The sequence below is a fragment of the Blennius ocellaris genome, assembly GCF_963422515.1.
Source record: "Blennius ocellaris genome assembly, chromosome: 3".
Taxonomy (NCBI): domain Eukaryota; kingdom Metazoa; phylum Chordata; class Actinopteri; order Blenniiformes; family Blenniidae; genus Blennius; species Blennius ocellaris.
The window spans coordinates 28,416,740-28,440,606 of record NC_137652.1 but is presented as its reverse complement, the minus strand read 5'-3'; the positions used below and the strand labels follow the sequence as shown (position 1 = coordinate 28,440,606).

At 44.9% G+C, this 23,867-nt stretch overlaps 2 protein-coding genes across 2 annotated transcripts; both read left to right on the top strand.

The window, feature by feature from the left end:
- Positions 1–1,486: 1,486 nt before the first annotated feature.
- Positions 1,487–13,552, top strand: LOC308128640 (putative ATP-dependent RNA helicase DDX5). Its single transcript, XM_080494274.1, has 13 exons — positions 1,487–1,652; positions 3,522–3,702; positions 3,855–3,951; positions 4,051–4,184; positions 5,065–5,130; positions 6,419–6,560; positions 7,244–7,404; positions 7,569–7,741; positions 7,884–7,994; positions 8,122–8,183; positions 9,867–9,926; positions 11,417–11,638; positions 12,515–13,552. Exons 1-13 carry the CDS (start codon positions 1,612–1,614, stop codon positions 12,943–12,945), a joined length of 1,881 nt encoding a protein of 626 aa, XP_080350400.1. The 5' UTR covers positions 1,487–1,611; the 3' UTR covers positions 12,946–13,552.
- Positions 13,553–15,112: 1,560 nt separating this feature from the next.
- polg2 (polymerase (DNA directed), gamma 2, accessory subunit) lies at positions 15,113–22,229 on the top strand. Its single transcript, XM_080520493.1, has 8 exons — positions 15,113–15,748; positions 17,457–17,562; positions 17,918–18,023; positions 19,606–19,794; positions 20,548–20,685; positions 21,402–21,482; positions 21,621–21,721; positions 21,864–22,229. The coding sequence occupies exons 1-8, from the start codon at positions 15,265–15,267 to the stop codon at positions 22,027–22,029; spliced, it is 1,371 nt and encodes a 456-aa protein (XP_080376619.1). The 5' UTR covers positions 15,113–15,264; the 3' UTR covers positions 22,030–22,229.
- The last annotated feature ends 1,638 nt before the right edge of the window (positions 22,230–23,867 follow it).

Genomic DNA, 23,867 nt, shown 5'->3' with positions numbered 1-23,867 from the left:
AGAGAACAATTCAAGACCCGGTCTCAGTTTTAACCCAACCTCACATACAACCCGTCACCAAAGAGTTTGCTCGGCTGCAGGATGTTCCTCGTGCGTTAGTTGTCTTGGGAAAACTTCAAGGAGGAGAAAAACTCCACAATGTGTTAAGTACTGCGCATTTAATCATGCAATGATCATAACAATAAAATAATACCTTCAAAACAAAGATATTGTTGATTATTGCTGTCTATTGTTGAATAAAATGTTAAATTTAATTTAAAAAAGAGATTAATTCTTTGACCTAATTAAACAAATCGAGTCATTTAAATTATTGTTTAAAAAAAAAAGAAAAAGAATCCAACTACAAAAGGTGGAACAGCACTATTCATGAAGCAACTCTATTTCAAGGGGGGGAACTAATTTTGCCAAAGGGTCATGTAGTGGAACATTATAAAGTATTATTGACATTATAAAGTACATCAATATATTATGTCTATGGCTATATTAGATTGATGTACTTTATTGACATTATAAAATACATCAATATATTATATTATGTCTATGGTAACATTAGATTATGATGGTTGATGTATGATGATATTATGTCTATGATTTTAGATGCAATAATAACGGTAATTTCCATTTGCTCCCATCTCTCCCGGTCAGGCCCTTCCCTCCCTACACGCAGAACACGCGCTGTGCGTAGGGCCCCGCGATCCATGGGGGGCCCCATTTTGCGCAAGTGAATTGAATTTCCCTCGGGATCAATAAAGTATCATCATTCTCTGCAAATGCGCAAAGGATGCACGTGCATTTTGCAGAGAGGCGCGTAGAACACCGCCACCAAGTCAGGAGAGGACGGAGAGAGAGAGAGAGAGAGAGAGAGAGAGAGAGAGAGAGAGAGGGAGACGGCTTCCAAACGTCAATACGATTCAGGAGCGAGCAAAAGAAAGAAAAAGTCCAAACAGTCAGAGGCTCGTGCTTCACTTGAAGGTGGGATGTTGTTGAAATAAAAAAGAAAAAACTTTGTGGCATAAACTGTTTATGCCACAAAGTTTTTTCAAACGTGTGCATCTGTAAAGTTCTTGTTCCACTGTTGATAGAGGCTGTTCATTTGATTCGTTAGTCATTGTAATTTCTTTTTAATTATTATTATTGTTATTATTATGTTATTGGAAGGGGGGCCCCAAAATAAAATCCTGCTTGGGGCCCCCACTTGGCCAGGGGCGGCCCTGCTCCCGGTGACCCCCCCCCCCCCCCCCCCCCCGGGGGCCGGTGAAGCAGAGGCAACATTCCTCCGTGCCTCTGGGTGAGAGGATTACTGGTGTAGTAATATCGTATTATGACGGTAGAGGGCAGCATTATGTCGTACGGCGTACGGCGTGCCGGAAAATTACAAGAAGAAGAAGACGCAAAGTAGTGCCAACTGAAGTTCCGAGGCGGAGCGTGTGACGCGGATTGATACCGTGTCATCCGCCCCGGCCTGACCTCACTTCCCTCTCTCCGGTTGGGGTTTTGTCTGCCGGCATTTTCTTTTTATTTGCCCGGTACACATTCCTGTCCTCCGCTGAATTCCCGGGGCCGAATCTTCCCCCGCACCAAGTCCTTTTTGCCGGATAGTTCGCTTCCACCATGCCCGGGTTTTCAGACAGAGACCGCGGCAGGGATAGAGGGTGAGTGTCGGTCAGCTGCTCGGAGCGAGCCGCGGAGCGGCGGCGCTGTCACGGCGTCTGACAGCGACGAATTCATCAACACGGTCCTGTCAGCGTGTTTACTACCGTGAGATCGACGGGGGGGGGGGGGGGGGGAGACACACACACGTGGGGAACGTGACGAGGCTTTAATAGACCTGCCTTCTTCGAGGGGAATGTTGGTTTGGGTGGTGATCGCAGTTAAAATGGCAGCTTCTGGCGGCGGCCGTGTGTCGGAGGCTGGGTCCGGGCCGGAGCCGCCCGCCGCAGGTTCTCAGCGCGTGTGACGCAGAGGCCCGCTTTATTTTTAACCGCGTTCTCCGGGACTGGTAGGAGCCTCCAGAGGGGCTGCGACCGCGGGACTAACTAAATCCTGTCCGTATCTAAACGGGATAAACTCGGTGACGAACACACGCACACGCACATGCTTAAAGTTACCTGGAAACGGCTCTTCTATAGGAAACAATTCAATCGAAAACGAGCAACTGCTTTGTTGCCTTCAGGTATTTCATTATTAATCTATCATAGAGTCAATAAAGTCATTGTTTAATATCGGATATTTTGATTTTAAATGGGGGGAAAAGACCCACTTTTTTGAGTGCATGTGTGTATTTATTCATAGTCGTAAAACCTTCAGATTTTCAGCCCATGCAGGTGCACACTTTTAATTTAGTCTCACTTTGCAAGGAGGGCTATTGAGTACAATAGTTAGTGGGAGTGTTTCCCTTGTCATCCGTCCATCAGATGTGTTGCTGGAGGCCGGAGCCAGTCCCAGCTGGCTGTGGGTGAAAGCAGGACGCGTCCTGGAGATCAACAGTCCCCCACAGAGCAAACACACTGAAACAACAGCACTCCCATTCACACCTCGGGGCTATTTGGTGTCAACAATTAAACTCTAGTGCAGGTTTTTCAACCTTTTTTGAGCCAAGGCACAGTTTTTTCTTTGTTAAAATGTGAAACTCTGTAGCCTCTATTAACAATATAAAGTCATTCTCATCAAAGTTTTATCAACAGAAATCAAATAAATACAGAAAAAAAGTATTTCCCAATGTCTTTTTTTAATAGTGACTCCCTCAGTGTGAAACCTGGACCTGATGGATGAAGAGCTGAGATCCTGGTTCACATTCTTCCTTTTCTAAAACTTCTCCATCACTGTCACTGACACAGTACTTTGATACAAGATGGTAGCAGGAGGTGGAGATGAACCACACTGACGTCTGTCACTTTACATTTCACCGGCAAAGTTATGTGCTGCCATCTAGTGGCGAAGAGTATTTATACATGATTACTCTGTAACACACTGCTCTCACAGCTGATAACGGCTGTGAGAGCAAATGTTTTTTAGAAAAAATGTGAAATTGGATCATTTCCCACGGCTCACCTGACTAGATCTCGCGGAACACCAGTGTGCCGCGGCACAGTGGTTGTAAAACACTGGTCTAGTGCATGTTTTTGGACCATGGGAGGGAACTTTAATACCCGTGTGAGATGGCACACGGGCAGAACATGCAAAGGCCAGGCCAGTGTTTGAGCCCCTGATGTTCTCACTATGAGGAGAAAGTACTAACTTCTGCTCTGTCCCGACTCCTCCCTTTGTCACTGGCGCTTCCCTCTCATCAGGCTTTTTGTTACCTGTTGGTCTCGACACTCTTTCATCCCCAAAGTCATTAAGAAAACAGGATTAATCATAATTTGCCGCGTGTGATCGTTCAGTTAAACCACATTTCTTTCCTCGTGATCAGTGGGAGACGACACCTCTGGCTGACTTGGACTTTTAACTGTCTGGTGTGCAGCGTTCATCATTGTGAAGGAGGATTGTTGTTGATTGGTGCTTCATGTGTCCTTCGTCAGGTATGGCGGCGGTCCACCTCGCTTTGGAGGCGGTGGAGGAGGAAACCGGGGCGGACCTCCCCCGGGGAAATTTGGCAACCCCGGCGAAAGGCTTCGAAAGAAACACTGGAACCTCGACGAGCTTCCAAAGTTTCAGAAGGACTTCTACCAGGAACACCCAGATACCACCCGCAGACCACTTGTGAGCCTAATTTATTCTTTTAAATCCACCTTTGCAATCTTTTTCCTTTTTTTTTTTTTAATGCACTGATTTATTTCAGATTAGGCAGAAAAGGAAAAGTCCCTAGCAATTCCTGTGTGGTCATTCATTTTTATATGTGTTCTCATTTCCAGCAAGAGGTTGAACAGTACCGAAGAAGCAAAGAAGTTACAGTCAAAGGCAGAGATTGCCCCAAACCACTTTTAAAATTCCATGAAGCTGCGTTTCCCAGTGAGTTGCCAAACATGCTCCGTTGCGCCAGTGCTTCTCCCCGCTATACTGAGAGTTCTGTCACCTTCTGAGTGTAACCAGCGTTCACCTTCTCCTCAGGCTACGTTATGGACATCATCGTCAAGCAGAACTGGACCGATCCAACTCCAATCCAGTCGCAGGGTTGGCCCGTCGCCCTGAGTGGCAAAGACATGGTCGGCATCGCTCAGACCGGGTCTGGGAAAACTCTTGCAGTGAGTGGAACGCTTGAAGTTGGTCAACTATTTCTCCCTCAAACTCAAATCAAGAGCTTTGCTTCAAATACAGAAAAAGCAGCAAACACTACTTGTGTGATTGGTTGGCATTGCAGGACTGATCTTACTGAATCACGATTGGGTATACTTGATGTATTATGTGTTTCCCAGAGCAGCGTTTTTCAACCACTGTGCTGCGGCACACTGGTGTTCCGCGAGATCTAGTCAGGTGTGCCATGGGAAATGATCCAATTTCACATTTTTTCTAAAAAACATTTGCTCTCACAGCCGCTGTCAGCTGTGAGAGCAGTGTGTTGCAGAGTAATCATGTATAAATACTCTTCACCACTAGATGGCAGCACAGAACTTTGCCGGTGAAATAGAAAGTGACAGACGTCAGTGTGGTTAATCTCCACCTCCTGCTACCATCTTGTATCAAAGTACTGTGTCAGTGACAGTGATGGAGAAGTTTTTGAAAAGGAAGAATGTGAACCAGGATCTCAGCTCTTCATCCATCAGGTCCAGGTTTCACACTGAGGGAGTCACTATTAAAAAAAGACATTGGGAAATACTTTTTTTCTGGATTTACTCGATTCCTGTTGATAAAACATTGATGAGAATGACTTTATATTGTTAATAAGAAAAAAGTGTGCTCTGGCTCAAAAAAGGTTGAAAAACACTGACCTAGAGAAAGTGACATGAGATTCACAGAAGAGTGTGAGATGGAAAAATCTAAACCCATTGAAGAGCTGAAGTTTCAACTTTAAACAACGTTAACACTCTGACTTAATGTGATAAATGCTCTTTCTGGAAGCACTGATGTGTTTATACTCCTCTAAATGGCATTAAACTCATCCACCTTGTCTTTATTTTCTTTTAGTACCTTCTGCCTGCCATTGTGCACATTCAACACCAGCCCTTCTTGGAGCATGGGGATGGACCTATTGTAAGTACTGGAACGATAAACTGTCTTACCTAAAGAGGACCGTCTGCTGTCCTTGTCATTGGGAACATACACGTTTAGAGTGGAATCAAGTTACTAAGGTTCATTCAATGGATTTAACAAAATACAATACCATGACAGACACAGGCGTCATTGCATATATGCAGATATGCTCACTGGCCACTTTATTACAAGTCTGATGTGGATTGCCTTCAGACTATGGAAGCTGTTGGGGCACAATGAACTCATTTTTGTGTTTTAAGAAACCAGTTTGAGACGATCAGAGCTTCGGCTTAAGTTTTGATATCCTGCTGAAGTACCAGTCCGAAGATGCGTCGCTATATAGTTGTTAAAACGGAACGGACATGGTCAGCAACATGACTCCGGTCGGCTGTGGCATGTCAACAAGGTCCCTCTGGTACCGTGGTGTATCCAATACATCCTTCCAGCACCGTCAGCAGCCTGATCCACTGATACGCTTTGTTGTATTTCATGATGCTCGGGCTAAATTCTGACCTACCATGTGATCAGACGTCTAGATTCCTTCAACCAGGCAATTATTTTCTTTCTTCTATTGGACTTTTCTTTGTGAACTTGGACGAACTCCAGTTTCAGAGTTCTAGTGTTGGTTTCCTGTTCTTCGCTGAGAGGAGTGACTCCCAGTGTGACCTGCTTCTGCTGCTGTAGCCAATCAGCTTCACGGTTTGACCTCCTGCACTTTGGTAGTGGCAAGTGGTCATTTAAGTTACCGTTCTCTTATACATCTTCTCAAACCAGTCTGACCAGTCTGACCAGTCCTCTCTGAACTCTCGCATTCATCCCAGAACTTAGGCTTTCTTCCTAGAACTTCAGGGGGGTGGGGGGGGTGTTCTCTGTAGATCCAAAGGGGATGGTTGTGCATGAAAATCCCAGTAAATCAGCATTTTTTGAACTATTTGGACCAGCCTGCCTGGTACCAACAACCTACTTACTCGGGTCACATTTACACCTACCTGTGTTTGCCTTACCTCTCTTTTGATGCGAACGGAGACAGTTTGCCAGAAGGTTTCAGAAATGATCGTTTTTGGTTCTCATTTATGTGTAAATGCACAGAAATAGCACTGTTTTTGTAAACACGTGCTCAGTTGTAACTTCAGTCGCTCACGTCTACATGCCTAAATACATCGAGTTCCAGACATCTGAATGGCTAATTGGTTATTTGCCTGAAGGAGTATTTGGAATGTGTTGTACCTCAGGAAAGTATTGTGTGAACAATGTAAAATGTGATGTGTTTTTGTTGTGGTCTGTTTAGTGCTTGGTGCTGGCACCAACTCGTGAGCTGGCTCAGCAGGTGCAGCAGGTGGCTGCTGAATACGGCCGAGCTTCTCGCCTCAAGACCACCTGCATCTACGGCGGCGCACCCAAAGGACCTCAGATCAGAGATCTTGAGCGAGGTACACACACTTTGTGACTCCCACTGTGTAAATCAAGTGTTTTTCAGCCACTGTGCCGCGGCGCACTGGTGTTCCGCGAGATGTAGTCAGGCCGTGTCGGCTGTGAGAGCAGTGTGTTGAAGTGTAATCACGTATAAATACTCTTCACCACTAGATGGCAGCACAGAACTTTGCCGGTGAAATGTAAAGTGACAGACGTCAGTGTGGTTAATCTCCACCTCCTGCTACCATCTTGTATCAAAGTACTGTGTCAGTGACAGTGATGGAGAAGTTTTTGAAAAGGAAGAATGTGAACCAGGATCTCAGCTCTTCATCCATCAGGTCCAGGTTTCACACTGACTATTAAATCACTATTAAAAAAAGAAATTGGGAAATACTTTTTTTCTGTATTTATTTGATTCCTGTTGATAAAACTTTGATGAGAATGACTTTATATTGTTAATAGAGGCTACAGAGTTTCACATTTGATCATTTTCGGGTGGTGGTGGTGTGACTCCAGATTTTTCTAAAGAAAAAAGTGTGCCTTGGCTCAAAAAGGTTGAAAAACACAGGTGTCAATGGTACACAAGCCGTTCGGTATTTCTTTTTTTTTAAGAAATGTGTTTTGTAAATAAGAATGGATCGACATTGCATTTTAATGCATAACTGTAGTTTTTCCTTGCTTTTCATTTGTCCCCCTGCAGGTGTTGAGATTTGCATCGCCACCCCAGGTCGTCTCATTGACTTCCTGGAGTGTGGGAAGACTAATTTGTGCCGTTGCACCTACCTGGTGCTGGATGAAGCTGACCGCATGCTGGACATGGGATTTGAACCTCAGATCCGCAAGATCGTGGAGCAAATTCGGGTAAGTTCAGCTCATTCCTTAACTTGACAGGCGGCGTCTCCGGTCGTAGTGAATCAGTGAATGAAATGCCTGCAAACACAAACGGCCTAAAAACCAACAGTTAAATCACTGTAACGGACGTTGAAATGGAAAATGGCGGCCGTTCCTCTCCTGGTCTTTCCTAGCCAGACCGTCAGACTCTGATGTGGAGCGCCACCTGGCCAAAGGAGGTCCGTCAGCTGGCTGAGGACTTCCTGAAGGACTACGTCCAGATCAACATCGGAGCGCTGCAGCTCAGCGCCAATCACAACATCCTGCAGATCGTCGACGTTTGCAGTGACATGGAGAAGGAGGACAAGTGAGTGCAGAGTCGACTTTAGAGCTGCCGTGATTGTTTGCGTTGAAAACACATCTGTTCTTTGAGTTTAAAAAAATTAAATAAAACCAGGCGTTTCTGTCGCAGTAGCTTACTTTCTTGTCTCCGCCCTGTGTCCTGGCAGACTGCTTCGCCTGCTGGAGGAGATCATGAGCGAAAAGGAGAACAAGACCATCATTTTTGTAGAGACCAAACGACGTTGCGATGAGCTGACCAGGAGGATGAGGAGAGATGGGTACGGATCCCCACGTTCTTAAGATCCCGTGCTCCACGTTGTTGTTCTTGGTCGTCTTCCGTTCGGATGTAAAAAAAAAAAAAAACACAGCGCCGTTTGTAAGATTGCTGGGTCTGCGTCCCCGCAGGTGGCCGGCAATGGGAATCCATGGAGACAAGAGCCAGCAGGAGAGGGACTGGGTCCTTAATGGTGAGCTGCACAACATCACCTTCCAGGATACGAGTGGAGGAATGAAGCCTCGTTTCAAATCCAATCCACTTTATTTGTACAGCACATTTTAACAACAAAGCGTTTCCAAAGTGCTGCACATAAGACTGCACATAAAAACTAAACTAAACAGTCCAACACTAAATAAGTATAAAGCCATAAAATACAAATAAAAACAGATTAAAAAAAACTACAAATAAGAATAAAACAATTTAAAAGAATAAATGGAAATATAAAAATGCTTAAAAAGCAATAAAATAAATGAGAACAATAAATAAAACAATAAATAAAAGACACAGGGGACCACACGAGTCACGTGGTGTTAAAAGCCTGAGAATAAAAGTGGGTTTTAAGACGCGATTTAAAACAGTCCACAGTGGGGGGGCTGTTGGGACGTGGAGGGGCAGAGCGTTCCACAGCTTAGGGCCGACAACAGAGAACGCTCTGTCCCCTCTGGTTCTACACTTGGTCTTTGGACCCACGAGCTGCAGACCTCAGAGCGCGGGGGGGGGGTTGGTACATTTGGATGAGCTGTACTGAGGGGCCAGTCCATTCAAAGCTTTAAAAACAAACAACAAAATTTTCAAATCAATTCTAAAATGAACAGGGAGCCAGTGCAAAGATGCAAGGATAGGGGTAATGTGTTCTCGTTGTTTGGTCCCTGTTAAGTCGTGTTCTGGACTAACGTCAAGCGGGAACGTGCTTTGTGGCTAACGCCAGAATAAAGTGCGTTGCAGTAGTGCAGACGAGAAGAAATAAAAGCATGCACTTGCTCAAAAAGATTAAAAGATAAAAACGGCTTAACCTAGGATAAAAGTCGAAGATGATAAAAGCCCGATTTTAAAACGCCATTGATCTGTTGATCAAATCTAAAATCACTGTCTATGGTGACGCCAAGGCTGGGGACTTTGGGATGGTAGAATTGTTCCAAAGGCCCCGCTCCGGGGACGGTGGCAGGCGGGGAGTTTGACTGGGGCGGGACGCCTGTCAAACGGTAACGCGGGCGTCCTGAGGCGAGCTCAGGGAGGACAGAAACCTCCCGTAGAGCAGGAGGGCGGCAGCTCGCTTGATCTTGATTTTCAGTATGAAGACAGACCGTGGAAGCGGCGCCTCAACGCCTCAACACTCCCTTTAAGCAGGAGGCGTCAGAAAAGGTACCACAGGGAGAACTAGCTCGCGGCGGCCAGGCGTTCATTGCGACGTCGCTTTTTGATCCTTCGATGTCGACACTTCCTGTCATCGTGAAGCAGAATTCACCAAGCGTTGGATTGTTCACCCACTAATAGAGAACGTGAGCTGGCTCAGTTAGTTTTACCCTACTGATGATGTGTTGTTGCCATAGTAATCCTTCAAAAAACCCTTAAGATTCTACAAAAGTACAGCAACAACCATTTAAAAACCACATTTGTTATTTATGACGTAGTTTGTTTTGTCTTTACACAAATGATCCGACCGTGTTTTTCTTCCAACCCCCAACATCTCAACAGTTGAGAAAAAAAAAACCAACCTGTTAAACCGAGTGATCAGGGACAGACACATCGTGGGCTTTTCAAAATAAAAACAGCACAGTGGGAAAACGTGGCCACCCGACTCAGGTCTTCATTTTTAAGGAAAATAAAAAAACTCATCCTGTCTTTTTTTTTTTTTTTTTTTTCCCCCCCACAGAGTTCCGATATGGCAAAGCTCCGATTCTCATTGCTACCGACGTGGCCTCCCGCGGCCTAGGTCAGTATGCCCTCTGAGTGGCTCCACTTTGTTATCAGTGTCACACTTTTTTTTTAAAGAAAGTGGTTTTTGCTTTCTTTAACATTTCTATGCATTTTTCTGAGTTTTTCTCACCTGAAGGTGGAGTCTTTGTGGCAGGCGCTAGGCATGACAAGTCCCAGGCCTCGAGAGGGAGAAGGCTCACATATTGGAAGTGCTCAGCTGGCTTGCCACCCAGTGGGCCTAGAGAGGTGAAAGCTCTTGTGTGCCAGTGATCTTCAAAAGGCTGTGTGGCTAAGCCTTTCTCTCTGATGTTGGTCAAATACACATCTGTTCTCTGTCCATGGATTTCACCTGACAAATGCCCATCCAGCTGTTTCCAACTCAAACGTAAAAAGAAAAAAAAATCCCTGAAAAAGACCTGCCTGATGCTGTGACTTTTGCCTTGCATGCCGTTGTGTTAGAGAGCGCTGTACTGCAAGTCACTCGTTTGAGATTTGGAACAATTGTTCCCTTTGGGAGCTATTCTCACGTAGCACGGGTGTCGGCTCGTCCTTAAGCTTTCAGTTGTTTTCTTTTTCCCGTCAAAGTGCTGGATTTCTTGAAATGGAGAGAGCAGTTCGAAATCTTTCTTGCCTCTGAAATTCGATGAGACCTGGCACATGTCTTTAGGGGGGGGTGGAGCTTCTAGTGAGAGGAGACAGAAATGAGACAGCTCAAACCAAACGTTCCTCCCTCGCCTGCGTTTTATAGTCATGTCGAGACCTGCCAACGAGAGACATTTTCTCAAGTGAACACTGGCTTCTTGGAAGATCTTGCCTTGATGAGACTGATGAAACGGGCGGGCGAATTGCTCGGTGCTCTCTTTAGGGGTCCCGCAGGGTTCAATGCTGGGGCCTTTTCCTGTTTTTTTTCAAGTGGGGGAGGGGGGAGGGGGGAGGGGGGCTCCTGTTCAAATTAGCATTTGGTCTATTTTGTCTTGGCAAGATGTGCAGCGCGGCCTTTTAATACCAAGCTTCCTTTGAGAGTGTACTGGGAATAACCTGGACCCGCAAAAAAAAAAAAAAGTACCACTCGATGGTCCCCACCTATTGGCTCATGAGGAGGCCCCAGTGCATACCGTGGCCCGACTGCATAGAAGCTCCTGGATGTCACTTGACAATTTGTGGGGGATTTCGCTGCATTGGGAAAGGACTAGTGAATGCATACTCCTTTATGGTAAGGCTTAAATCCATCTTTTTCTCCTTTGGTTAACAAAAGGGAGATTGACTATGGTAAGCAACTGGAGTGTGCATCGTTTCTCTCTTCCCACAGTAGTATTCCCATGGAGTAGATATGTACGCCGCCTTCTGTTGATTGACGACGTTTTTCCCCCCCCGCAGCCTTAACCACCACTCTTCCTTCCCCAGCCAGCCGCGTTGCTAACCTTTCCCTTTGGTCTGGCTGTTGTGGTGTGCAAAATCCTGTGTGGCCTCCATGTTTTGTTTTGCCACACTGCAACACTTTCACAGATGTGGAGGATGTCAAATTTGTCATCAATTATGACTACCCTAACTCCTCTGAGGATTATATCCACCGCATTGGACGCACTGCCCGCAGTCAAAAAACGGGCACGGCCTACACCTTCTTCACCCCCAACAACATGAAACAAGCCAGCCACCTGATCTCTGTGCTGCGCGAGGCCAACCAGGCCATTAACCCCAAGCTGATCCAGATGGCAGAGGACAGAGGAGGTAAAGTCTCACGTTACACTTTTACACATGGATATTGCATATGGGGGAGACTCCGTGTGACTCTAGGTTGTTTTCAAGCTTTGATTCGGTGATAAAGTTCTCCAGGTAGAGGATTCTGCGGTCTGAGAGCTTAGGCAGCGTTCCGTTCCGGAACACACTGAATAAAGAGTTAACCGCGTCTCTCACAAGTGTTGACTTTGTGTCGGTGAGACGCTTCCATTGAAAACGTTTTAAAAGGGTCGGTCCGCGTACGGCTGACATGTAAAACGGCTCAGAAGCAACCGGTGGAAATCCTCGAGGAAGAGAATTAGTTTTATTGACCTAAAACCTTGAGCTCTTTCTGCTCCGTGTTTGTTTATAAGCCACAATCGACAGTTTCGCCCCTCATTTACCACATTTCTGCTGACTTGTATAAGACAATGTTGAGGAACAAATGACACATTTTCCTATATGCAAACAGTTGTAAATGTAATGACATAATTACTGTTCACTTTGTATTGAATCCATATAACTGAAGGGTAACGGGGCCTGAACCTGTGTAGAGGGTCTTCCCTTCATCACCATTTAGTCGTAATAATATGGTGTCTCATTAAACATTCAGTCACTTTGTGTTTAAAGTGCTTCCTATTGTCACTTTGTGCAACATCGATTTGAATGCCGTACAATGGAAAGGTGTCCGTTACTACACCGTTGTTAAAACTTGAGTTCCTCGCTCCGGATGTCTCCTTGTTTCAAAGGGACAGTTTGTCGAGATTTTCAGGATCCACGGATTTATGTGGGACGTGTCAAACTTCCTGGACGAGACGGTCAGTGACCGGTCTGCTGTGGCGTGGCGATCTCACTGTGGCCCGTCTCCCTGTGTCTCTGTCTCATCAGGCCGTGGCCGGGGGGGAAGAGGTGGCTACAAGGACGACCGTCGGGATAGGTATTCTGGGGGTGGGAGGAGTAGCTTTGGCGGCAGCGGCTACAGGGAGCGGGACGGCGACAGGGGGTTCGGCGGTGGGAACAAGAGTGCCTTTGGTGGAAGTAAGGCTCAGAACGGCTACGGCGGCAACCCTGGCGGCGGTTATGGCAACAATTACAGCAACGGACAGGGTAATTTTGGTGCTCCGGGAAATCAGGTGGGTGCTTTCGGTAACCAAAACTTCCAGGGTCCCCCCCAGTTCGGGGCCATGCAGAGGGCCAACCAGAATGGCATGAACCACCCACCGTTCCCGTTCAATTCACAGCCTCCGCCTCAGGCCCAGCAGCCCCCGCCCCCACCACCGATGGTGCCCTACCCCATGCCGCCCCCCTTCCCCCAGTAGAGCTGGTAAACGCACAATGTATGGAACCAACGTGATTTTCATTTAGCCTTGCAATCCCACAGTATGACTATTATTCTCGTTATTATCCTTTTTACTGTTTTAACTTGTATTTTGCTTACAGCAGGGTTGGAAGTATTCACTTAAAACCCCCCCGAGCATTAAATGGGAGCCACAGTTTAGTCTCCCGTAGTGCAATCACGATTGCCGCACTTTTCCCTTGATTGTTTGTTTTTTTTGTTTGTTACATTCCTCAGTAATTTATTTTTACTAGGTAATATGGTGTTTTCAGTTTGTGGTATGTTTAAATTGATGTTATGAAGATAATACACAAAAGGGTGCGTGTAGCCCTTTTAAATAAAGATAAGAAAATGGGAACCTTTTGTCACGTCGTCTGTGTTTGAAGCTGTGACTTTAATGTGCATCTTGGTTACTCTGGACTTGATGACATCACTTCAGTTTTAAAACACAGGCGCTGGCCTATCAAACAGTTCTGATCAGGAGTATTGATCGATGTCAGGTCACTGATGCTCTTGCACCCGACTGCAGACTTGTCTAATTTAATTCCAGAGTCGTATAAGTTAACTGCTGGTTGATGAAGATTACACTGTACAATAAATGAGTTAACTTCCTGTGTATTTTTTTTTGAGAAAGTGAGACGGACATCAGGTTTAGACCTGATATTGAATCCAGCAGGAATGATATCCAATGTAAAAACTGAGTTTAAACCAGGAGTGTCAAACTGATTTCAGTTGAGGAGCCACATCAACCTGATCTGACCTCTGGAGGCCCAACAAGTCAAACATCACATGTTAAACTGCAGATACGGACAAATGCAAAGTCTTTCCTTCTTTTGATCCTTTTGTAACTGCAAGAATTTACCAGTCTATTCTGAAATATACATATTAAAGTTAATGACATACTATTATATTTGCAAAAAAAAAACCCACCAAAAAAACCCTGTCACCTTTATCTGGATGTCGTATTTGGGATGAAAACAATTTGTCATCATCTGGAAGTTGTTTTGAGTTTACGTGTCTAAAGTATCACTTCACATAAGTTGGACTCATTGTTTTATTGTGAAAGGTGTTGCGTCATGTGACCTCCACAGATGCTTTAATGTTGGGAGTCAAATTCTGACCAAGGGTGGTTTTCAATGTCATTTTTGCCAATCTGGTGTTTTTAGATCAGCCTCTGTCCGTTTTCATATTTATGCTTTTAAAAAAAATCCCATGGCGGCCGGATTAGATCGTCTGGCGGGCCGGTTCTGGCCCCCGGGCCGCATGTTTGACACCCCTGGTTTAAGGTAATAGTTTGAATATTTTGGATTTATTCGTTTAAGTAAATTATGGATTTTTTAAAATATTTAAAATACTCTGAATAATATCAAACAAATTTCTATTTTTTTAAATTACACAAAAAATAGCAAAGTGTCAGAATTTCCTTAAATATAACTAAAGATGTGTTAAGCAGCTTTCATATCTTGCTGGCAAAATTTAACCCACATTCTTTCAAGATACAAGATTTTTCCCCACTTCTGACTTAAGTACATGACACCATAAAACAACACTCATTGCAAAGACAAAGAAAGTGCAAAAGCAGGTAATATGGTGTCGGTCCACTGTTTTCTGAAGTCCACAGGCGACATGGGGATTTTAAAGAACTTCACTTTTCCTTGTGATGAGCTTAATGAAGATGCAGATTTAATTGGTCAGCACTGCTTGATTGGCCAGACGACCTGAAGGCTGCTGTCAAAGCAACCCGGGCTTCCATCACTGAGCAGGGCCACGGGCCCCATCGCCTCCATGGCTCCCTGTGCAGGCAGGGATTCATACAAAATGAGGCCCAGCCAGATATTGAGTGCATAGACATGAACGTACTTTTCAGAAGCTTGACATTTCACTTAAATACAGATTTTAATTTTAATGCATTTTTTTTAAAGACTTTAATAGATATAAAGGCTTGAAATATTAATTCTATGCGCAAATAATTATATATTTCGGATTTACGTGCACTTTTTCATGATCATATACACATTTGTAAAACTTTATTTGAAAGTATGCGGGCGACAACTCGGACTTTACGCTTACCCGTGACGTCACGATTGTGCATTCAATACAGTGCGCAACCGAAACGGAAGTCTCACTTTTCATTTCCGGTTCACGTTTCACGTGTTTATTATGGTCACACACCTGCGAGAAAATAGTTTTTGATAGCTTTTAACGGCACAACAAACTGAGACTCTCCTAAAACGTCTCCGCGTGTTTTGACGCGACTTCAGCCGCAGTGTTTATTCATGTTTCCTCCGAGGAAGAGGAGCTGATGAAGGTTCCGGACCCTCCCGCAGCCGTCATGTTGCCTCGCTGTGTCAGAACCGGGCCGTGGAGGCGGGTGGCCGCCGGCCCGAGCACCCGGAGGCTCTGCAGCCCCGCCGCGGGGCCCTCGGAGGGTCCGGAGCCGCTGCTGCAGCTCTGCGTGGACCGGTACTACGTCTCCCCGGGCCGGACCAACGCGGAGCGCTTCCGCCGCGGGACGCGCTGCAGCTACGGACCTCTGGGCGCCGAGCTGAGGAGGAACCTGCTGGACCAGTGGTGGCACTCGGTGGGCCGGGGCTCGGCCCAGGTGTTTGGCATCGACTCCGTGAGCAGCGGCGGGGCCGGAGGAGGACCGGGCCCGCTGAGGGTCGTCGAATCCGAGGCGTTCGCTCGACTCCTGCAGCGACCGGAGCTGAGCAGGGAGCAGCTGGTCCAGGAGGCTCTGCTGCTCCTGCAGAGGCCTCCTGCTGTGAGGACCAGCTTACTGCAAGGTGAGCTTCATGTGATCACACGGCAGACTCCGTAAAAAAACACATAGACTCTCTCATATTGTGTAAAAACCCACTTTCCAGAGGTTTCCCAGCAGTAGTGACCGTCTCCACATCTGGAACCAGCCCAGAAGTGAAGACAGTGTGTCCTCTCTCTCTCCCTGCCTTGTTTCACTTTTTAAAAAGTGTGTTGCTCCATGTGTGGGCGGAGCCAGTCCAGTTCACACAGACACAGCAGATTCTGAATGCAGCTCCTGTGATCCAATATTCAAATGGAGGGAAATCAGGGAAAAGCAATAAAGTTTGAAAACAAGGTTTCTGGACCTACGAGCCCATGTGGACGAGTTGAAAAGCTGCATAATATAATCCCTTGAAGCTGTTTTTGTAGTTTGTTAGAGCGAGAGGAAAGATCTCGCCGCACTACAACCTGCCACAATGTTGATGTAAAAGAAAAGGTTGTATATGCATGTAAGACGGTAAATATTTCAGATTAAAATGCATAGCTGCATGCTTTTATTGCATTGTACTGCTTGTGTATCCCACCAGTTATTAACAGTGACGTGAGGCAGGGCTCGTCCGCCTGTATTAATAATAATCAAACCTTCATTTAGATAAAAGTTCCTCAGTTTAAACTTAAACATTCACATGTTCATTTAGGTTTGAATTCACATTATTATGGTTGCATGTCATGCAACCCAGTGTTTCAAAACAGAATAATTAGAAGTTTAATCCAAAAAGAAAAGGAGCCATCGGTGCATGGAGGTGATCATCCTGTGGTACTGAGGAAATGTTACAAACACAATTCTCATGAGAGCTCAACTCATTAAGCTCTCATAAGTTACTGGTTATAAATGTGTCAAGACACATAAATGTCAGTTGCAAAATGTGGTCACGGGCATATATATGTATACATTAGTGCTGTCAATTGATTAAAAAAAATTTATTAATTGCCCAATTTTGAGTAATTAATTGCGGTTAATTGCATTGTTTTTCTCCTGAAGACTGAAGCTTGGAATGATATTTATTCATGGTAAACCACGGAATTAATGTCGACTCGACACACCAAGACTATATTTAACACACACACACACACACACACACACACACTTTACAGGATAGCCAGGGACAGAGAGAAAGAGGAGAAATTAATATTTTACTTGCAAGTATTTCCTCCAGGTGTACTCGTATGATGGCTCCTGGTCAGCCAACATGGCAACCTGCTGTTTTGCTGCAGAACTACTACTGTGGTCATGAAATTCGTCTTTTCAAAGTAAAGCTCATGACTTTCACTTACTCATTCAGTCGTCGGGTAACTTTTCAAGTGAAACTTTCTACCTTAATGTTATTTAGACTTAGATTTACGCTGCTCTGTAGGCATCCAGAGACGCTGCACATGCTTCTGCTCTGGAAAGGGGGGGGGGGGGGCGGAAGTAAACGAAACTACGTTAATTACGCAATTAATATATGTGTGTGTGTGTGTGTGTGTGTGTGTGTGTGTGTGTGTGTGTGTGTGTGTGTGTGTGTGTGTGTGTGTGTGTGTGTGTGTGTGTGTGTGTGTGTGTGTGTGTGTGTGTGTGTGTGTGTGTGTGTGTGTGTGTGTGTGTGTGTATGAATAAAGTGGTTAAAACCAGTTCCTCGTGTCCTTATTTCATCCCAGGTTGTGTGGCGTCACTCTCCCTGATGTGTCCCGGTGTGTTGTGGTTTGTTCCAGGTGCTCTGGAGCAGTTTGTCCCTGCGCTGGAGCTGGTGAACAGGAAGCTGCCGTTCGGCCTGGCGGAGGCGGGTCCCTGCTTCCAGCCGTCAGACGGCTCCGGGGGGTGAGCAGAGGCAGGGCTGGGAGACATCATGTGTGGGTACAACTGGAGCGTTGCTATAGATGCTCAAGATTTTGTGATGTAACCAAAATATATGACCAATAATAATTTAGCATTAAAGTTGTTTTTTTTATATATATATATATATACATTTCTTAGCTTTTTCTTCAAAATGCACCAGCTTCCTGTTGTCCTGCACAATTTTATAAAGGAGAAACTGCTTTTCTATTCATCTCATTCGCAGGCCAACACAAGTTGTCCTGAATTTCTGATAAAGATTCACTCTCAAAATACATTTTACCGCTCGCCCAGTCCGACTGTCGTTTTCTCACACGTTGTTTCCACTGTTGTCCGTCAGTCCTGCTGAGGTCACCCAGACGTCTCTGGTGTGGTTCTGCTCTCCTCACACCTCCTCTCAGTGGCTGGACCACTGGAGCCGCCACCGCCTGAAGTGGTGGAGAAAAGTGAGTCGCCGGGGCGGAGTCTGCCTGGAGGAGGGAACCCTCAACGACACAGGCAGGGAGAGTCCATGGCTGGGTCCTAATAGTACCTCCTGTCTCCTTTCCTAGCCACTTCTCCTTAAGCCCCGGAGGTGTTTAAGTGGCGGCCATGATAAGGAGCTTTGGAATTCTCACTAAGCAAAGGAAAGGAGGCTCAATGCTTCCTTTATATCCTCCTTTAGCCTAGGAAACATTGACGCTTCCTTTATATCCTCCTTTAGCCTAGGAAACATTGACGCTTCCTTTATATCCTCCTTTAGCCTAGGAAACACTGACGCTTCCTTTAGCCTAGGAAACATTGATGCTTCCTTTAGCCTAGGAAACACTGATGCTTCCTTTAGAGCCTCCTTTAGCCTAGGAAACACTGGTGCTTCCTTTTTATCCTCCTTTAGCCTAGGAAACACTGATGCTTCCTTTAGAGCCTCCTTTAGCCTAGGAAACACTGATGCTTCCTTTAGAGCCTCCTTTAGCATAGGAAACACTGATGCTTCCTTTAGAGCCTCCTTTAGCATAGGAAACACTGATGCTTCCTTTAGCCTAGGAAACACTGATGCTTCCTTTAGCCTCGGAAACACTTTTGCTTCCTTTTTATCCTCCTTTAGCCTAGGAAACACTGATGCCTCCTTTAGCCTAGGAAACACTGATGCTTCCTTTAGAGCCTCCTTTAGCCTAGGAAACACTGATGCTTCCTTTAGAGCCTCCTTTAGCATAGGAAACTCTGATGCTTCCTTTAGCCTCGGAAACACTGATGCTTCCTTTAGCCTAGGAAACACTGATGCTTCCTTTAGCCTAGGAAACACTTTTGCTTCCTTTTTATCCTCCTTTAGCCTAGGAAACACTGATGCTTCCTTTAGCCTAGGAAACACTGATACTTCCTGTAGCCTAGGAAACACTGATGCTTCCTTTAGCCTAGGAAACACTGATGCTTCCTGTAGCCTAGGAAACACTGATGCTTCCTTTAGCCTAGGAAACACTGATACTTCCTGTAGCCTAGGAAACACTGATGCTTCCTTTAACCTAGGAAACACTGATGCTTCCTGTAGCCTAGGAAACACTGATGCTTCTGTGGTTCTAGACGTAACTTAACAGTAACCTAATAGAGGCTTATCTTTATTTGTCTTCAGTTATCGAGATGTTCTACTGAGCAGTTCAGCGATTTAAGAAATAGACACACAAAATACATCTTTTCATATATTTCACAGAGCTTAAAAAGATAAAATGGACAGATCAAATAGTTTTATGGAGTTTCTTTGCAAACTTTATTGGGGTTTTTTTTACTAACAAGATTCAGTCACACACATGACTGAAATCTAATTATTGGCGAAGACCATGGAAGAAGTGAACAGTATAATAAAGAAAAAATACCATACGAACGGAACCCCTAAACTTAAAAGAAATAAAAAATAAAAAGGAAAACAAGAATTCACAATTTGATCCGAGATGTTTTTGCCATAACTTCAGACGGAGGGTTTAAATATTTGGGGATTCTTTTAGCGGTCGACGGTCGGATGGTGTTGGTCTTGTCTCACGCTTCACCCTCTTCCAGTTTGCGCTGGCGCCGTCCCACTTCAGCAGCAGCGAGGTGCCGGCGGAGGAGCTGGCGGCGGCGGCGGCGTCCCGCGGCGTGAGGATCCAGTACAGGTTCCCCTGGGGGCAGGAGACCCTGGAGACGCTGTGGAGTCGAGGAGACGCCGAGCTGCTGCACACGCACCAGGGCGCTCGCTCCAAACTGCAGGTCAGCCTCCAACCACCGTCGACGGTCTTTTAATCTGTTCCTCATATTTATCTGGTGTTGTTTTTAACTCTGCGGTGGAAAAAGTTCTAAGTTCAATCGTTTGTTCTGTTCGTGTCAAGATTTGCAAACATTTCAGTTCAATTGTTGGGGAACGATCTTCAGTTTTACGGACTAAAGTTAAGCCAGTGGTTCTCAAAGTGTGAAGGCCTCCTCTGGGGGGCGCCAGAGAGCTTCAGCAAAGGAAAAGTACAAGTTCAGATTCAGCTGTGGATTTGTCGTCAATAATTAAACCATGATTGTAAAAAAAACAAAAACAAATAGCTGTTTGATGAAATCATACATATGTATTATTGAATATTGTTCGTGAGCCATAAAGGTCATAAGATAATCTTTAGTTCAAAAGTATAGATACATGATCAGTCTGTATGTAAAGAAGCTTTCAAATAATAAACCTTCAACTAACACGACAACAGTTCTGCTTTTTATCGCCTATAGTTTTCAAGAGCTGTTAGCTTCATATCTTATAATGTAAAAATGATCATAATATTGGCCATTCAATCATCAATTAATCTGCTGTGAGATTAAAAACCTTGAATGTGGAGGACGGTAGTTGAAATCCCAGCGGTGGCAGGAGAGGCATCAGCGGAGCCGACTCTCCAGTGAGGGTTACACTGAGTTAGCAGGAGAACAGTAAAGATCTGTGATCTGTGCTGTGATTTTTACATTTATTAATTTTTTTTCCTTCAACTTTAGTGTCGAGATGGAAAAAAGTCAGTTCCTCATGTTGTCTCTGTGACGGGGAACGTGGACCGCGGTGTCATGGCTTTTCTGTCCAACTCGCTCCAGCAGACGAAGCGAGAAGACGGCAAACGGAAGCTCCTGCAGAGGAAGGTGCTCCACACCAGCCGCTTCACAAGTTCACCTCGGTCATTTATCGTCTCTGGTTACACCGATGCCTCAGCCCTCCATCTACAAGAAGGATGCAGAGTGAAAGAATTACTTTCAAATGTCTTGGTCTCTTAAGAGACACGCAGAGAAAGTTGGAAGTTCTACATCACCCAGAACACAAACTATTATAAAGGACAAGATATAGCCTGGTTTCAGCTGTGATTTTAAAAGCATCATATCAATCAAAATTCCCTTTCTAGAGGTTTTCCAGCAGTAATAATCGTCCTCATACCTGGACGACGTCCCAGAAGAGAAGACAGTGTGTCCTCTCTCTCCCCGGCTTGTTCCGGGTTTTAAAAAGTGTGTTGCTCCAACCAGCCAATCAGAAATCAAACCCTATTTAGTGTCATCGGGGGTTCAGCCAATCACAATCAAGGCAGGCTCCTCCCCCTTTGACTCCTCCCACAATCAAGCAGCTCTGCTCTGGCACATGGCGCCACGAGAAGAAGCTCTTCCTCCTCTTCTCACAGACGGACGTGTGGGCATAGCCAGTACAGCTCTCACAGACACAGCAGATTCTGAATGCAGCTCCTATGATCCAATATGCAACGAGACCGTGTGAAAGTGTTGTAAAGCTGGATAATACGACTCTTTTAACACAAACACTGGCCTCTTTGTGTTATTTTATTGATTGGCTTGTGCCTTATTGTTGATTCTAGGTTCTCAAGTTGCATCCAGTGTTGACGCCGGTCAAAGTGGCGTTGAACATCAGCCGGGGAGCCACAGTGGAGCTGAGGCAGGTGAGGAAAACACGTCCTGAGCAGTAAATACAAATGAGTGGAAATACATGAACGTGCAACACGGAGAGAAGGGTCTGTGACAGAAGCGTCAAAATATGAATTCTTTGGAGAAAACGACATGTTTGATTGCCGGATTAGGTTTGCGAAGGCCTTCAGCAGGAGTTCCAGGAGGGGAGGATCTCTACCTGGCCTGGATATCTTGAAACTCTGCCAACATCAATGGAGCAGCTGAACCTAAAGTGAGCCTCACGCAGTTCGTTGAAGCTGCAGTAAACAAGCATGACGTGGAATCAACTGCTGACCAAGGAGGGATTCTTTACTTTTCTCACCCTTTCAACTTGTTGATGTGTTTGTGTGTGTGTGTGTGTGTGTGGGCTGCAGGTACGATGAGATGGGAGTCCTCTTCACCGTGGTGGTCGGCAAGAACACGTTGGAGAGCGGCCTCCTCCAGGTCCGCAGCAGAGACACCACCATCAAGGAGACGATGCACATCTCCGAGATCAGGAAGTTCCTGTCCAGATACATTTCTGTCGCGGACAGTAGCTGAAAATAAAAGGGTGCTGGGCCAATGCCTGCCTCGTTTTTAAATCCACCTGTGAGTGGGGCTCCATTATAGCTCAGGCTAAAAGAGGGCCGGTAACTTATGTTACAGAATTCAAACTGTGAAGGCTGGAACAGTTTATTTATTGCTCTTAAAGTTGTGTTTGATCACATTTGTGGGATATTTTTGGGCAAATGCTATTTTTTTGCCTCACTTTCTAATAAATACACAGAATGGTCTTTGTTGAGTCGCTGTTTTCGCCCGAGTTGTTTACTCTTCTTGTGAAGATCATCGTTACAAACACAACATGGTGTCACCACTTTCTCTCATTTTGGTGTGTATTTTTAAATTCAGACTCTCATGCAGTGAAAGTAACTCAAAGTTAAAATACATTCATCTGATCCTAAATAATTTCGAATAAAATAGTTCAATACTTTACAGGAAATTGCTTTGTTTCAGCAGCTCCAGGTCTCTGCAGATTCCAATGCCCATTAATGATGGATATTTATAATACTAAATTCACAATATCGCACATAGACTGACCTGCTTGTGGCTCATTGAAGAGTGATTGCAGTAGGCAGGAGAGCCCTCATTGAACTTATTGTCATGGGAACAGGAGCCGGTCTAAGAAAGTCATTCTTTTACACTATTGGCAATTTCACAAACACCAATTCACTCCATCTATACGTCTTTGGATGTGGCAGAGGACAGCGGACACCTGGAAACAAGCTGCACACAGGGAGAACATGTACACTCCACATAGAAACTCTCAGAACCCAGTGTTGTGACATTTTGTGAGACAGAACTGAAGATGAGGACTACAGAGTTTCGACACGCAGAAAGGCTTATTTATTTACAATTGTGGAGAATACAAACAAACCAGCGGGTTGGGAGCAAGACGGTCTGAGCTGAACTCTACTCCACTGCCATCTCTGGTCCTTCTTCAACTTAAACAGCAGTCCCCAGAACATTTGTTTTTCCATGACACCTTGCATCTGAGGACATTGACCCCAATATTCCACATCAGTCCCTCCTTTTGTTCAATTTAACAACAAATAAGAAATACAAACACAAAAGTGAATTTGCATTATAACAATAAACCTATCACGAGAGGCAGCAGTTGTACTAAGACCAAACCAGAGATGCATTTAATCACGCATGTAGTATCAATACTTCCAAGGATCAATGATAAAACAACAAAATGTATTCAAATTGAACTCAAAATGACTGCAATGCCGAAGTGTTACTGTGGGCTGTAAACAAAACAAAGTGACACAAAATGAATATTAAAAACAGACTGGGTTTAAGTGTGAGTTGTTCTCAAAAAGAGACTTTTAGGTTAGTAAATATTATTTAAAGTAACGAGTAAAATAGTAAAACACGTTTGTGAGGAAACGCCGCAGGTTTGAAATCTCGCGAGACTTGGTTTGAATTGTCCAGTTCCCGTGCCGGCGCTGACTTCCGGTAGTGGCAAAAAGCCTCCAACAAGCAGCGTTACAATGAGTGAAAGTTCAGCTTCTCAGCTGTGTTTTTACAACCCATCTGACTCTTGACAGCTTTGTTACTTCATCCAAAATGAGCCATGAGATCAGGTTAAAGGTTAAAGTGCGATGAGGATTCACAGCTCTCATTCTTTGTCGTCATATTAACTGCTCATTAACACATAAACAATGACAAAGGAACATGCTATTTTTTGACCGTATTGCTGTGTTGTAACTTTTTTATATATTTTAGACTACTGAAAATATTCTAACTTTTCTACAATTTTCTTTCCTCAGGTAAAGGGATGGGGAAAGTTTTTACAATTTAAAAATTTACAATTTACCATTCAACTAAACCTTCAC

What these genes read in the sequence shown, in the direction of transcription:
- polg2 (XM_080520493.1), top strand. Translation starts at nt 15,265, where the DNA reads ATGAAGGTTCCGGACCCTCCCGCAGCCGTCATGTTGCCTCGCTGTGTC. An exon ending in GCGCTCGCTCCAAACTGCAG is followed by an intron (nt 19,795 to 20,547) that starts GTCAGCCTCCAA and finishes CTTCAACTTTAG; the next exon opens with TGTCGAGATGGAAAAAAGTC. An exon ending in CCACAGTGGAGCTGAGGCAG is followed by an intron (nt 21,483 to 21,620) that starts GTGAGGAAAACA and finishes TTGCCGGATTAG; the next exon opens with GTTTGCGAAGGCCTTCAGCA.
- LOC308128640 (XM_080494274.1), top strand. Translation starts at nt 1,612, where the DNA reads ATGCCCGGGTTTTCAGACAGAGACCGCGGCAGGGATAGAGG. An exon ending in GACCGCGGCAGGGATAGAGG is followed by an intron (nt 1,653 to 3,521) that starts GTGAGTGTCGGT and finishes GTCCTTCGTCAG; the next exon opens with GTATGGCGGCGGTCCACCTC. An exon ending in AGCATGGGGATGGACCTATT is followed by an intron (nt 5,131 to 6,418) that starts GTAAGTACTGGA and finishes TGGTCTGTTTAG; the next exon opens with TGCTTGGTGCTGGCACCAAC.